The sequence below is a fragment of the Leguminivora glycinivorella genome, chromosome 1 (assembly GCF_023078275.1).
Source record: "Leguminivora glycinivorella isolate SPB_JAAS2020 chromosome 1, LegGlyc_1.1, whole genome shotgun sequence".
NCBI lineage: Eukaryota > Metazoa > Arthropoda > Insecta > Lepidoptera > Tortricidae > Leguminivora > Leguminivora glycinivorella.
The window spans coordinates 22,682,988-22,700,505 of record NC_062971.1 but is presented as its reverse complement, the minus strand read 5'-3'; the positions used below and the strand labels follow the sequence as shown (position 1 = coordinate 22,700,505).

The following is a 17,518-nucleotide window of genomic DNA, read 5'->3' as shown; positions in this document are numbered from 1 at the left end:
GCAAGATATCTGGCTGCGATGTCTTAATTGGGTGACATCACTTAAATTGATCGTGTTCACTTTATTTTGGTTGTTTTCATGTGATTTATGAGATGAATTACATTGTAAAATTTTGTTCTACGACGCATAACAGGCATATTATGTGTTTATGTAATCAATCAATCAGTTTGAAGTTTGATGCAAGAGACAACGGTAAACTTTTGAATAGGGCCGTCATGCGTTGCCGGGAGACAGTTCAAGCAATTGTGCATGTGGTCAACATTATTGGGGTTCACTAATTAGTTCTATACTGACGGTCATAAAGGACACTCTACAAAGACTCTTCACAGCAGTTCAGGGTCTAATCTTGTGACCTTGCTAATGTCTATTCCACTAATCCCTTGACTATGTCAAAGAACAATCAATAATCTTATGTACCACACGCAAAAGATCGTCAAGTTATAATTTACCAACCCTTATAATTTCTCACAGGGTCACTTAAATGTAAACTTGACAACACTTTAGGGACCGTCCACACTCAAGAGACGCATGTCCGCCGACGCGGAACGGACGTCAGCGCCTCGCCGCCTGAATGTAATTTAAAAAACGTCTCCTCAGTACATTTTGTATAAGGAAGGACGCGCAAGGGACGCGCAAAGGACGTCGCTTGGCGCGCCCCTGGCGGCGCGGCGCGCGCCAAGGGCGCGTCTTACGTCATTCCTATACAAAATGTACTGAGACGTTTTTAAAATTACATTCAGGCGGCGGCGTGGCGCTGACGTCCGTTCCGGGTCGGCGGACATGCGTCTCTTGAGTGTGGACGGTCCCTTAAGTGTAACTTTGTAGCGGTAGAAGTTCATTATGCCAATAAAAAATATTACTGGAGCAGATAGGCTGTTGTAAAGTGTTACACAAATATAAATTATTACTTAAATAAATAAAACATTATCGAGAACACCGTGATCATTGAAAATTCGATAAGTTTTATACACTTAAATTTAAAATAAATGTTAATTTGTAAGCGTCGGTAGCGTGACCCTAGTGCATTCTAAGCCGTAGTATTTACTACATAACTATGTAATAATATATACTGTAATATAGTACAGCGCGTGATTAGCTTAGGAGAAAACTTCGGTCAAGGTGGCTCATGTAGGTAAACTTCAGTTCAGTACGTCAACAAGAGTCCCGCCAGTGCAGTTGATTTTGATTATTGTATTCAAGTATACCTATCGATTCAGAATAAGATCATCCACAGTCAAAGGTCTACCGATTTGGTCTATTCGGGACCCTAAAGCACGTTGAGACCACGTGTGTGTGACACCTGTTCGAGGATTTGTAAGGCTGTAGTCACGACATAATGCTATCCCAGCCGGGGGCAATGACCTTCGCCACCCACGTCTGTTGCTGACTGCGACTGACACGTGATTGCGGAAGTACCGACATACCGGTTGCAGTTTTATATCACAGACTTTAAGGCCATGTGGGGTAAGAGGAACACAGGGAATTTAAAAAAAGATTAATTTTCATATATTCTGTAACTCTTATAGCCCTATATACAAATTATTCAATATCCTTTTAGTATGATCATTTATTTTGTATCGTCTTGTAACACTGATTCTTAATTCTCATGCAATATCGTCTAAAGACAAGTACAAAATATCCAAACAATATTTTTTGAGAATGATAAGCTTTATAGCGACGCGACGGGATTATTCAATCTTATCTTACCTTTTAAATATGAAAGCTTGACAAATTAAACTTGAACTTTTATAATTGGTATTCGAATATACTTATACTTATTAATTTATTACAATCAATTTACTTATTAGACTTATAACCGTGTTATGAGGGAGCGGTATAACATAATATGTATAATAAAGTGTTGTAAATAAGAAAATAACCCCTTCCTCAAAATTATAGATGTTTCTTTACACTTTTCAGTAAATGTGCGATTGCACGCAGACGGAACGGGAGTTATAGAAAAAGCTTTTTCCGTAGGGAGTTATGAAAGTTTTATGTATATGAGTGTATCATTTGCTTTGATTGTAACTGTGATGAAAAACATTGTGTGTAAATTAAAGCGTAAGAATTTTGCAATCTCTGACTAGGTATACATACTACACAAAAAGTATATATAAAGTACATGAAACTGCTCAAATTTCAGTGCCACTCTTAAATATTGCAGTGATAGGTTGCCCAAATGCCCATCGCCCACATCACAATTGAACCCAAATCCCAGTGTCGACTTGTACGACACCCACCGGAGAAATTATTAGCCGGCCACAACACGCTATAATGAAAACCATTAGCCAAGAAAGCACTGCCCTTGACAATACTTATTTTTTGTTGCTCAGAACTGGAATCAACTAAATGGAAACCCAGGACAAAAATATTTATTATATGTAGGACCGATATCCCATACATTACAGGCGCCATTTTGGATTTTTTCCATTGAAATCCTTCCGACATCCGATATCGGAATGAGGATAATGTGAAAACGGATTAACAAGGGTCTTCGTATGTCACAGCTCCATCCCTTCCATGAATAATATAATATTAAGATATAAAATAAAACAAATAATAAATATTGAGGGTTGAGGGTCACCTTACACAAATCGACCTAGCCCCAAATTAAGCAAAGTTATATACGTTACCTAACGTGTTCATCACATACCTAAATAAATGTCCTTACAGGGATTCGAACCCAGGACCACGGCTTCACAGGCTGCGTCACTACCAAGTCTACCAACTAAGCAAGACCGGTAGTCAAATATTCGTTACACCTTGTGCCTTTCAGAGGTCATGAAACCAAAAAAAGTGATGATGAGTTTCCATGAAAAATCAAAAATATTAGTTTTATTTTTAAATTGTTTGGAGTTGGTGGGACTGATATTGGTGATTCAGACGGCCTAGCCGAAATGACAATCGTTAAAGCTAGATGCCGATCGAAACGCAGCGTGGCTCTGTCACGCCAATACAGAAGAGCGATAGATATACATAGCTACCATAAACCATATTGTCATAAGCGTTTGTGCATTTTTTGGTTACGTACCCAAAACAGGCCCCGTAGCCGAATGGCATTTCTGCGAAGCGAAACGAAATCGAAACACCGCATAAAGGTAGTTTGGCTCTGTCGCGCTAATACGCAAGAGCGATAGAGATAGATAGCTACGAAAGAGATATTATCGTGAGCGTTTCGTGAGCGTTTGTGCATTCGGCTACGCTCACAGAATTCTTTAACGATACGCAGTTCACATTAGGCGAATTCACTTAGCTTTGTACTTTATTGACTTTGAGTCTTATTCACATAGTAATAGTAGGTACTCACAAATATTTTGGCTATGGGCGCTTAAAAATTTGTTCAGCCCATTTACACATTTTTGTATTTTCAAAAAAAGTTTGAAAAAACTTATAACACCCCGTCGTTTTTGCGTCGGGGGTTAAAAAAAGCTATCATCATAGAATCTAAATCAAATGTCTTACCATCAGGCGACCTGTCTGCTCGTTTGCCTCCTATCCCATAAAAAAAAAAAAAAAAAAAACTATTTGGTTCTGATTCAGGTAAGGTTAAGAAGTGCGACCTGTAAAGTATTTCGGACAGCCAACCCCATTGTATTTCAATACTGAAATGTCACGTCGGTATGGCTCACTCCTCCAGAAGCGACCCGGCTACCCACGGTGTAATTACTTTAATGTGCCTACATCGATTGCGCGTCGCTCCCATTAACATGAGCCGGCCCAGGTATTAAACCGTGCAACTATAATGTTTTATTTACGTTCCAGTTTGTTTATGGAAAAATCCAGATATTGCACGTTGAAATATAATAGACTTAAAAACGGTTCTAATTTTTTATATGAATTTACACAAGATATTAAATAATCGCGGAGATAGCGGCACGATCTTGACGTCTTTCGAAAAGATTGGCCAAACATTGCCTTAAACCGAGACGCGTGGAAGAAAGAGAGGGAGGCCTTTGCCCAGCAGTGGGACACAACAGGCTAACAAATAAAATAAATTAAATAATCGCTAGAACTAAGTTACCAGTTACTTAATGAATGTAAATGCGCATACTTACTGTATTAGTTAATATATGCAATGTTTACATTGTCTTACTTAAGTTTTGTATTCAAGCAGAAAGTTGGTATTTAAAAAAAACTTGGTTTTAGGGGTTTGTAAGGGTAGGTAATGTCGCAGATTTGGGGCGGGCGGACGTGGCCCGGGGGCGGGCGCGCGCTCCCAGAGCCGCGAGACACTTCCCGCACGACGAGGCCGCGCTTAACCTATATAACCAGTTGTCGCCGCTGAAGCGCTTACTGCCGACCAGCGCCCTCCGCCAACCGTACGCAAAACAGTACGTACTTAAAATAAACTTTTGTAACGTTAATTAAAATTCCGACCCAGCACTGCCAAGGTCGCGTGCGTGCACTGAAAAGTTACGAAACCACGTGATTCGCTTCTGTGCGCATAGATACGTGATCTATTAAGAAAATTGTTGTATGTTTGTGCGGCATTGGTACCTTCTACCACCACCGACCGTTGCAGGCCGCCGCGTGCGTCAGTCGCCGACGGTCCAGCCCAGTGCGCCCGCGTTGCCTCCGCTCCAGCCTGCCCGTGCCCGCGCGCTCCACTCAGTGACAGTGTGTCCATCCGCAACATGACCAATTACATCAGAATCGTAAGTTTACATCATTATTTAAATTTACTCATTTTAATCGTAATTATCACATTTCGGAATCGTGAATATTTTGCTAATTTTGCAAAATAGCCGAAATTATCTAAAAATAGTATTTGGAATACTTACATCGCGAGCATCGTAAACAAGGTTTTCGACAGCATTTGTGCAATATATTCGCATTACCTCTATAAATTCATGCGGTTGCAGATGCTATATTTCGTTTAAAATTACGGGACTAGTAAATTGATCCAATAAAAATAATAGTTTATCATTTCGGTTAATGCGGTGTAGTTATATCGTAATGGCGTACGTGTGAAATCCCTCAAAGTATCTTAAAAGAGTGTGGGAAATAGCCGTGATGAATTTAAAATTCTCAAGGATCTGTGTTGCCCGATGATACTGCGATATCATTTCAATAATCGTATGGAAATCTCGAAAGTAGGTATCTTGCGAAATACGCGAGCTTACGTTACGCAAAGTTAAGATTAATATTTTGTCTTGTACTGAGCAACAAAACTAATTGATTGTCAACGCGTCAAAATAAAGCATTAACCAGATTGCGATAAGGATAGTAAGCGATCTTTATTGCTCACCCGCAGTAAGTAGCTACCAGTTAACGGCAAGGTACGATAGTATCGCTTGGCCCGTCTGTGCATTATCGGCAATCTCACTAGACTACATCCTCACTCTAATGTAAGCAAGACAATAAGGATTTCAAAATCATACGGAAGATTCTAATAGATTCCTGGATACATAACTTACGATGTTCCTTTATAGTTACTGTTTTTACTAAAACATAACCGTATAAGTACACAATTAAGTAGCGCATATCGGACGATCTGGCTACAATGCATCGCCTTACAAAATAGGTCCTAAACTGGTTATATGGAACAAATTTCTTAATTCGCTTGTCGTGTAAAATGCCACCTTATCGCACCATTAAATTCCCCATAAACGTACACCGCTGAGCAATTACATGACCCAAGTCAATTGTTTAGCAAATCTTTATGCGGACGTGACCAGCGAACTCAGAAGTACTCATTTGCTGAACTGAACATAGGTAGTCGTAGATTAGAACTGATCTTTTAAATTAAGTAAATAGGGAAAACTACACAAATTGAAAACCTTACAGGAATCACCAGAAGGCTCTTGCGGTAGGTACTCAGAGTACTCACACAAAGATACCTATTACATATTCCCGGTCTCGGTCCTGAACGGTCATGTAGCTGTTGTATGTAGGTACCTTGTTAATAGGTATATACAACAGCTATGACTCGGGAATAAATATCCGATGTCCCATGTCTATCACATATTTCCTTGCACTGCTCATATCGGGATCGGAATTCGAAACGAGTATACCTTCAATATCATCTTAGACTGGGTCACAGCCTACGGTCAGACGAGACGTCAAAATTGATTTGCCTTCGGAAAGTAATAACAGGCCTTTGCATCTATAACAGATGATTCAAGCAGCATCCTTGCGACACTTACGTTCGTGGCTGTATAGCCCAATTCGAGAGAGGATCCCTCGTCCGCACACATGGCAGGTGTATGCTCCCCCAGATGGGCGGGGGTTAGAGGCCTGCTCGTGCTCGTGAAGTATCAGCTGCTAATTACCTTCGGAAAGTATCAGCTGCTAATTACCTAAAAATTCTTAATTTTGATTGAAATAATTTGCGTGTAGTTTATTTGAAATCATCTGATAAAGTTATATCACATTGAACCGGTATTTGCAAGTATTTCACTTTATCAGGTAAACAGCTATTAACTTTCATCTTCAACTTGGTCGTAAGCTGCAGTCTGTTGAAATCGCAAACATAATGTCTGCAATTTTATCGATTCGCCTTTGTAGATTAGGACGCGGCTACATTCAAGGATTAGGCAAGAACATACTGTAACATCTACTGTTTGACCTGTCATCTTTCATAAATATGATAATTAATCCTTAAATATGAACAAATACTACCGGTTATTTAATGTTTCGAGTTCTAGTCGAAAGTTATACTTAGACATTTGGTTTTTTAACCAATTAGGAAACAGCTATCATCATAATATACTAGACATCAATCAATCGGGTTTAAATAAGAAGTATAAGAACACATGGAACTGTAAATATTATAACAATAGTCGTTTAACAGTTTAATTTATTAGAAATCTATAACATTGGTATTTATTAACGCGATGATGTTATGAATTGAAACCAGTAAACGATCTGTTTGATGAATAGCTTCAGCAAGAGAATTTAATGATTCGAAATAACAGCTCGCGAAACATAATAACCCATTGACATATATATTACTTCATAAGGACGTGACATACGGGCACTAGAAATGGTGTCAATTCAGTGGCATCATTGACTCCGTTGTGCATGAATGCGAGCCAAGCGTGCAGTAGATGCGAGCAATCGCGCGAGCGATGCGTACTCATCAACTAATAGCATTGTAGCGTTCCACCATAAGGCCTATCGTATGAATTGCCTTATCCATACCTTTGAAATCTTTGCAATACCGAATGTGTTAGACTTAGCTACAGCCTCTCTGGACGTTATATCACTCAGGTGCTTCCTTGTTGAGCAAGCTCGTTCATCTCACGATTAATTAAACTTGACTTGACTCGACCGTATATCGAGACATGTGAATTACTATTTTTAGTTTAGTTGAGATTGCATTTCATTGTCTGTGATTACGTTGTACACTTAATACATATATTAAACCGGTCATGTGTGTGTCGGACTTACATCGAGGGTTCCGTACAAAAATACGTACGTATTTTTGACAAGCTTTTTTTATAGTTTTTAGAGTTTTTCTCTAATGTACAGGGGCACAATTTCAACTGGCGGGTAATTTCAACTAATCCAAATATTTTAATATTATAATGAACATGCGTGTGATTGGTGACCAGAGAACTTATAGTTAGTAACACTAGGCTGTAAGGAAACAGAAGAAAGCTAAGTATTTCATAGGTGTTGAGTTGAGTATTGGATTGAACTGAGATATACTCGTATTACCTACAGCCACGAGTGAGTCTTTAACAAAATCTTTGATTTATTACGGCCAAGGGCGGCGTTATCAAACAATCACGAAGGCATTTCTCACGTTAATTGCGAACGCTGTGTTTCGCACATTACCGCGATCATCAGCCGGGCTTGTGACCGCGGCACGCAAAAAGCGACCTTCGGGACACCACGCTGTACGGTGAACGACCCATTTTGTAATAATCTTTACGATTTTTTTCCTGAATTTTTAATCAAGTTCCGGGCCTTTAATTATCGAGTAAGTCTATGTTTTAACAATAAGTGGCAAAAAGCTATAACTTTTTTTTAACGATTCAGTTAATTGAATTTAAACATTTTCACAGAATTATGACAGTTATTGCAAGGTTATTTAATTATTATAAGTTGTTGCCATTGTGTGTGGGATGACTTTAATGAAACTCAAGAACGTCAGTTACTCTGAAGAGGGCACATACTAGTATTCCGAAATATGTATAGGGAACCGGCATAATATGTGAGTGTGTTTAGTAAAACGTCCCACTTTGTCGGTTACCATTAAGGTAAAGCGGCTTTATAGAAATCGACAAACTGGGACGTTTTCCCGTGCACACTCACAGCGTACAGCGGGGTAATTTTGACTAGGGAATTATTTTTTCCATGTTTTACAATGTTTGCATCATTAATTAGAGTGTCCACTGGTTATACAGCGTGTGGATTCCATACGGGCGAATAATGTACCCAGTAATAGTATCCGATGGTACGAATTGTATAGGATAATGATTTTGTTAAAAAGTGTTATTAATTAATAGTAATTAATTTTTGAAATCTGGCCAAGCAGCAATGTACACCATCCAATTAATTTGACATGACATAAACGTCATGTCGTAATGACGTTTAGGTAGGTACGCTAATTGATGTGGACATAATACATTGCGTGCTGAATTATTATGTATGAAAAAAAAATATCTCGCCTATTAAAAAAAATCATGTCGTTGGGCTCCTTAGATCCGATACTAATCGTCATTAAGATATTCGCCCGTATGGAATACACACGCTGTATATGGCACGCGTGTTCAGTGGATACATGTGGTTAACTCAACTTAATAGTGTAATAATGGAATAAATGGATCAGTTACAATTGCCTGGGAGTTGTCCCGACTGGGAGGCCCTGTACCTTATATACTAAAACTCCATATTCAGCGTCAACAGAGTTTATAATTGAAAGGATCGGCGCGATTCGAACTTTAACATTCGTGAAATATTTCCTCTACTTACGATATGAATCGGATATTTCGGATACTTCAAACAAAAATGTCTCATTTGACAATGACATAAGTATGGTATTAGATTCATATCATATCTAGAGCTAATATTTGACGTAGTTATCTTAACATTATCTGTCAAGTTGTAAATTTTAAGACATTCAAAATTTATAGCATCTACTTAACAATAGGTAATTTTCCTAATAGTTACCAATTAGCATAGTTAAGCACTGAAATATCTACACGTGGCAATTTCGTACCTACTTTAAACGTCATAGAACCGAAATGGTATATGCGCTGTCGAAAGTTATCTACGTCCTTACAATCTATAATATTTTGCGCTAAATAATAGGACTTTAATGGCACGGCTGCGGCCAGACAGTTGCGCAAGCCTAAGTGCTCAAATATTTCGCATTACGCGGCGAAAAGCGACCATCAAAAAGCTTCTGTAACATAAGCTCTACATAATATGGTATGATGTATGTATGCAAAGCATAGAGTAATAAATAAGGAAATAGTTGTAATCAGTAAATGCGGGTTATTTGTAGTGACATCTATCTCATCACGCCTCAATCACGCGTCAAATAGCGTACATTATCAGTACTGCTACTTGTCAATAGATGTCGCGACGAACGAAAAGTTCATTTCATTTCTTTTCATTTATTATGAACCAACTAAAGTCTAATGCTCAACAATTTTTAGCTAATAAATATTACAATAGTATTAATCAGTATTTTGTTTTCAATTCCTTCTGCTTGTAATATAGAGGTAAGTTGTAAACTGTTTTAATATTATTTTTTTGGCAGACGAGACACTGTTGACACCAGTGACGAGTAGTGGTACTGATAATTTACGCTATTTGACGCATGATTGACGCTAGATGTCACTACAAATAACTCGCATTTACTGATGTATGGAGTTACATCTCTTTCCGTACTTATTCCTCTATGATGCAAAGTATGCCGAATTTACCGGAAATAAGAGTCTATTATAGTTAAGAATGACTTACATTTGAGTGAATTTAAAAGTTTGTGTGACGGGGTCTAAGAATACATGTATGTTCTAAGTGTACTTCTTTGTCAGTCAAGAATTGTTTGCGGTGTAATTATCAGACCTGCAATCTTTTAAGAATTGTCAAGATCAGTAAACAAGTTCACAGACCTCTTTGCGGCGCCATCAATGGCGACCTCACGGCTGCCACGTAATTGTGAATAGAAGTATTGTGACATATCCTCACTTCCTCTTTTTAACAAGCAGTATACGAGTCAAGGCGAATCTAAATGTGCACTTGTTATATCGCTTTAATGTCGATTCAGACCTTGTCATTGTGCATTTACATAATTGCTAGCCTTGTGTCTGATATCACATTTTCTATATAAAATCACGTAATATCGAGATTACCATGAAGCGCACGAAATAATTATAATTGTGGTCTTAGCTACTGTAGCTGGTTATTCTAACTACACTAGATAGCAGTGGGGGCTGGTGAAAATTTCTGCTAGGCAACACTCAGCAAAAAGAAGCCTACCTTAACATTAGGTACTTTTCTAGTAATCAATTTTAGGCAAGCCGGTGGGAATCGGCTTGTATGGACCAGCCGCTGCTGCTAGATAGATACACTCAATAACAGTGATAAAGGACACTTACAGGAATTATAAAGTACCTAAATATAAGTACATATTATTCATGACCAGATTACAGATTATGATCATTTTCAAATAATAATAAACATTTTTAGTACTAACTCATTTATGGGATTATAGATTGTAAGACTAAGTGCAAGGTACTAAAGTTCGCCGTAGTACGTGACCTCTTTGATTTACGATCAATTAAATATCTCTCGGCTCCTAATATGCCCGTAAATCGATTAACTTAAACTTTGAAATATTTGTAGTCTTAAATAGTTTAATTTATTATTGTATAGAACCTACTTAAGCAGTATAGTTATGGACAACGCACATCGAAAGTTTAATAAATTTATCACCCTACTTTTGATTCTTACCTGATTACCATTTTGACTACATACTTACGAGTTTTACCAAGAGTAGGTAACTGAAGAAGAAAATTATTTAACCTACATAATTTTGAAATAAAACTATGGAAACGGATTAAATCGCGTATAATGAATTTAAAATACATCCCGACGTTTCGAACTCTTTACAGCGTTCGTGGTCAACGGGTGACCATAATTTTCTTTAAAAATGGAATATATAATACATATTACATAACGGAAAACCGGGCGGGCGGGTGACATAAAAAGGCGTTGCGGCTGCAGTCTGCACCTCCACCATGAATGGGACCTGTCTAGGAGGACGCTTACGCATATACGCGGGGCCACCAGACAAATATTTATATAAGGTAAACTTGCGAAATTAAATTTCAGATACTAATATTATAAAATACTGATAGACTAATAATAATATAAAGCTATAGGTAATTAAGTTTAACTCATAGTCGTCGGAAAAACGCCCGCCATTTCGAAATTTGTATTTCCAATTAACGGGCGTTTTTCCGCCGGTTTTCAGCCTTGCTAATCATTATTTGATATTGCAATTAATTTCAATAATTTTATCAAAGAATCTCGTTTAATCCTAGATTCAGCCTTTAACCGCGGCGAGGCTGCGCACACGCACACATGACTTGCGCGCGACGCGTGCCGGACCGGTCCGCTTCCGCCTTCCGACTGCTGTTACGAGACAATTTATCGTCTCATGTGTGCCTTGCCTTACGGGCTTATCGGCGGAATGTGGAGGCTGTGACGCTCTGTTCCTTATGTCGTCGGCATATCAAAATAATCGTGTGATATGTGAGGTCATGACAGCTTTTATAGATATTTGCAGTGACTAATGTAACTATAACCTTGTACTTGTAATAAGTGCAGTAATATGAAGTAGGATCAGCTCATGAGATGATTTGATGTCCAACTCCCTTTGTCCAAGCGAAACGATGGGAAAACGCGCTATACATAAAGCGTTCCCGTTTTATTCCGACTCGTGTATGTTGATAAGAAATATCAAGCTACTGTTGCAGCGATATAGACAACACAGGCTGTGAAAATGTTAAGCAAATATAAAACGGTATTTATCCATTACGGTCACGTAGCATGTAAGGACATCATAATTTCATAGAAGTTTGACGTTTTAAGTAACACTTGTACAGGACGTGCTATTAAATTCGCAGCCACAGCGAATAGTGGCAGTCGCAGTTAACAAACTAGCTAATTTTGAGCTTCTTCGTATAAGAATGTCTTAGACACTGCTAAATTTAATTAATAATATGTACAAACATTATTTTTGTATAATTACATACATTAGTTTCGAGGTTTATCAATATTAGTTATGTAAATAACAGTGAAGCTTAAATTATTATCTATTTACACGAAATGTTACGAGGTCTGTGCGATTCAACCTCGTTTCGAACCTCGATTTGGAATTTTCAATCACGTGATAGCGTTCCATACAAAAATTATAATTACCGTGCTTAGTAGTGCATGCTACCAATCCAATATGTCATTATGCAATTATTTCAGTTAGGTCAGATTTACGACCGTTAATACAAGGATCTTTTTGCTTCTATCTATTTTTCTTGTATCAGTTGCAGTAACCGTTTTCATCTATAGGTAGTTTCAACTCAGTTGAGGCCACGCACACTATAACACTGTCATGTAAAGACAACGAGATTTTGAAATTAGTGTTCTTACCGTGTACCGACTGCAGATTCAACAGTGAATTGCAAGAAAGACCAAAAAGTTTCTATTATTATGTTAAGAATTACGTCTATAGAATAATTTTCAAACAAAGCAGAAAATAAAATATCTCGTATGTGATTAATTAATTGTCAGATTATGATTGTAATATTAATCGTAGAAATCAAAGATATTTTATTAGATTGCCTTATTTTATCATCGTAGCTGTTAAAATGGTGTTTACCTATTTTTTCATTAGGTACTTATTAGCAGACATAGAAGTCGCAGTAGCAATACGTCAATTAACATAGGGACATCCTTCCGATACAAAATATATCGATAGCTGAATAATTATTTGGAAGTGAAATTTCATATGAGCTATAAAGTTCACCGGATAATACCATTTCTGCTTTTAATACCATTAATGATAAGTCTATCAATAAATAATAATATTTTTCAAAAATATATTGATAGTTTTTTTACATTCACTCACTCATTTCATTCATTCATTTTTTTGCAATCAGTACTAATCTTCATTTAGCTGTGTGTGTTATCATTCACTTCAACCTCCGTGGAATTACCTATACCTACTCGTTGAATTTTGAAGTTCGAACGCTCGGTTCAAAAAAAGTCTGTGGAACACAACAAAACACTACGTATATTAAAAAAAAATCGTACATATAAATTGAGAATCTAGTGGTAATGACTACTCGTTTTCAATTATATAAGTTGAATTTAAATACCAAGTAGCAGCACTAAAATTTTCAGTGGACTTTATTATCAAAAAAATAGCTGGTAACAAGAGTTGCCAAAAGCAACTGAGTAGGCAGCGCAACACGAAATTCAGCGATTGAAATATTCGTACATTTCTACTCCCCTAGTGTAATTCATCATTTACAGTGGTGTGCATAGATCTTTAAAACCCTACAAAGAAAATGCCAGCCCCCGGCCGGCTCCCCGCGCACCCACGCATAGGTTATAGCTATGAACGCATTGTTAGGAAGCCTTTAATGGATATGGCGTGGGTGCACGGGGAGCCGGCCGGGGGCTGTTGGCGGCGCGGGGGAGTGCGAGCGACAGGTTGAGTGCAGGAACAGAGAAAAGGCCTTCGTCTTCCTACAGGAAACAGTGAATTTCACGAAAATTATTCTAGAAAACTATTAAAAAGTAAGCGCATGGTCGTAGAAAAAGTATTGTATGCAACGGTGTTTAATTCGGCTTCGCCTCAAATTGTTACTCACTCCACTCGTCTTCTTTGACGTCTTTTAAACGCCAGTTGCATAAAATACTATTATTATCCAAACGGATGCACTTCTAAGTTTTATAGTAGCAGCAGTAGCTTTATTTGACGTTCATATGCGCATTGTAATATGCCTACTTGAAAAATAAATATTTCATTTTCATTTCATTTTCATTTTCATATATGCAATGGTTTAGCAAATAAATTACTAGTTTGACTTTACAGAAGCTTTTAAATTACCCATTTAAATAGTGCAATTAAATTATACAGCCTTAACTTATTGAACTCAACCACAGTGGTTAAAATAATATTGATCATAAATTCGAATCCGGGTATACGAAATCCGCTACCACCATTGCCCGGAGCCGGCAGAATGCGGAACACTCCGTGACGAAATTGCTTTTCCATTTAAATAACAAACCACAATATGTCTCGGGTTACGATTTATTTATAATAAGTGGGCGCTCCACTGCATAATTATAACCAGTCTCATTTAAAGTAGATGTACTTTATTGAAGGTTACGTATATCATACATTTTATATTCATGTCGTGGGAAATTGTAAGGACATACAACCGAATAACTGAAAGAAACAAAAAAAATGTGCGGTGATTTTATTTCGCTATTTATAAGATCATTAATATCAATAAAACACCATGCTCTTTACATAATACAAATCTATCATTTTGTCACTGAGCACAATTATAAGTATTATTTTAATATTATAAGTTATAACAATGGTTTCATTGGCGTATGTCTGACCTTCTATCACTTTTTGTAGGTACCTATTTTAGAGCAATTTTATAATAGTCTGTAATGAGATCGAAACTACTTCATAATTCATAACCGTGTAACAGTACAAATGATTCTAAATATGTAGGAGTGGCCTAATGCAGACGTTAGTTGCATGGCGACTGAACTGGCTGCTTAGACAAGATGCCAATCGTGACGGAGGATATGAAATTGGTTCCGTCGCACTAATACGAAAAGGCGATAAAGAGACATAACTGTCAAACTCTACGCCACGGAGCTTGAAGTTTGAACGATTGGCAACTTGTCTACGCGGCCTGGGCGCAACCTACCACGAACACCGCTTTGTCTCCAACGCAGAATGGAAGTGTTTCAACGTAACAGTTCCTACAATATCGTTAACCTTTATTTATATGCAAATAAAACATTTAGCGCCCGATGTAAGAGATTATTAATGCGGTACTTATTTGCGGGAATTTATATCGCGGGGACCAAAGCCGTGTGACATTTAGTTTTATACTGAGTTAGAAACAAATTGATATTACTCAGTTTTATTTAAATATTCACTTAACTAAGTAGGCCAGGTAAACATAACTATTAGTGTAGCATAACAGATAAACCTTACAAGAAATATGTAGTTTAACTTTTTTAAATATTTATGAATTCAAGTATCTAGTAGGCGCAGAATTTTAATAATGTATCATCATATCGCTGTCGCTATCGTGTTTATTCATTAAATGACTTCAGCACGTGTATTTATTGCTTTAATAAATTTACTTATCCAAAGTCATATCACAATCAGCTCTATGTTTGTTTTTGGTTAGATCTTGTCACTTAGACTAAATGTATGATTTGGTTAGATCTTGTCTTAGCCTCTTAGGCCGTTTTCACATTATCCGATCCGATATCGGATGTCGGACCGACATCCTACATCCGATAAACGCTTGCGATAGTGTCGGATGTCGGTCCGATAAAACGCATTGTTCCAAATCAATGAAGTATGATTTTGTATCAAAAAATATTAAAAAAATGTTTTATATTTAATAATTATAAGCACTATATCCTAAATATTATATTGTAAAATTAAAATAACGAGCATAAAAAATACTCAGAGTGTCAGGCAAAATAATTAATTTTACATTCAACTATATCTACTAAAAGATAAAAAAACTAGTATCCGCAATTCGGACCGATGCATTACAACCTTTTTTTTCAATGGAAATTGTCAACTAATTTGAATTTCGATCATTAGCAGCTGTTTAATAGACGCCATTTTTGTCACGCACACTACTACAAACGTATACATACATTATATACGCACACAAACAAATATTATCGGCCGACAACTGGCGGGGGGTCCGGCATGCCAAAAAATGTCGGAAGCGTCCTGCCGATATCGGCAGTTCCATGGTGCCTCGGACAAAAACTGTTGTAGGAGAGTGCCATCGGCATTAAATCCGCATTTTTTGCGTTTTATATCGTTTTTTAGTAATAATGATCTATTAAATACATAAATGAAGACCTGGAAGCGCATAAATCTTACATTTTACATCCTTCCTACATCCGATATCGGATCGGATAATGTGAAAACGGCCTTAGGGTCTCCTCAAACCTTTCGACGTCTATAGCCGACCAAAAATAGCTCGTTAGCATGAAGACGCTCACGCGTCGTAGTCGCTGAACGGCGGTTCTCTACATTTGCCAAAACATTGTCTTCACATCGTAAAACTACATCTTTAAGTACCTATCGCCGTGTTTTATTGTCCGTGACAGCGGGACAACGTACTACTTGCCATAGCCTTCAGTATGTAGGTGACAATTCCACTTAGCGTATTTAGTGTGTCACGTCTTACAGCATAACACTATTTTACACGCCTATTATGCAACAATGTCAATGGTGTTTATGTTTACCTAATTAAATTGTTTATAAACAATATATTTTTCCCTGTGCCCCGCGTGGTGCCGGGTTTAGAATTTCACCACCCCCTTTCCACCCGTGGTTGTGTAGAAGTCGACTGTGAGATATGGGTTTCATTGTGTCGTGGGCGATGGGTCACTGCAATATCACAATTTCATTTTCTGTCAACCCCTTTGCCAAGAGTGGCACTGAAACTTGAGCAGTTTCATGTGCTCTAACTACCCGTTTGGGAATACAGGCGGGAGTTTATTTTTGATTATTTCTTGTTTTTAAATTCAACATAGATAGATAGATATATGTTTATTATGTCATTTTTGAGTTACAACCTTTGCAAAGCTAATACAGTCGACGAACACAGTCAATAAATACATTCCTTCAATGCTCAGGTGCTCAATTATTTGCATAACATCTGACATTAGCGCGGAAGGTCTTTAACAACTCTGCCTTGCTAATCTTAGAACATAACCTCAATCGTGTGTTTTTGACGTTACAACGTAGAATACCTTAGGCGATGCGATATGCAAAAACGTATACGGGTAACGATATTTTTTGTGTGAGAAAGTGAACAGCGCCCCCTTAGTGCGTTTTCACATTATCCGATCCGATATCAGATGTAGCAAGGATTCCAAAGGCAAAATTCAAAGATGGTGGCTTAAATATACGGGATATCGGTCCTACATTAAAAAAATATTGATTATTAAAAAACATGCAGGCAGGCAAGCATGGTCGCGCGATAAACGATAAAACGTCAGGCCGTCTTTTTCACACTATTTGTATGTGCGAAAAGGACGGCCTGACGTTTTATCGTTTATCGCGCGACCATACTATCCGTGCATATGTATATAGTGCGAAAATATTTTCCTTTGTTTTCTTACGGAAACGTACGAACGTGTCATGCTATTTCAGTCAGTTTCGGTACAAGACGTACTGACACTGTTTGAACTAGCATGACAAATACGAAAGTTTCCGGTAAAAGCTTTTCGCACTACATCTGTAACTAATGCGTTAGTACTTTTT

The 17,518-nt window shown here is 37.6% G+C and overlaps 1 protein-coding gene across 1 annotated transcript in view; it reads left to right on the top strand.

Moving 5' to 3' along the window:
- The first annotated feature begins 4,224 nt into the window (after positions 1-4,224).
- LOC125227767 overlaps positions 4,225-17,518 on the top strand; it is a 50,397-nt gene continuing 37,103 nt past the window's right edge. The window contains exons 1-2 of the mRNA XM_048132093.1: positions 4,225-4,331; positions 4,523-4,655. Coding sequence (XP_047988050.1) covers positions 4,635-4,655 — 21 coding nt within the window. The 5' untranslated portion in view covers positions 4,225-4,331; positions 4,523-4,634. The remainder of the gene's footprint in view (positions 4,332-4,522; positions 4,656-17,518) is intronic.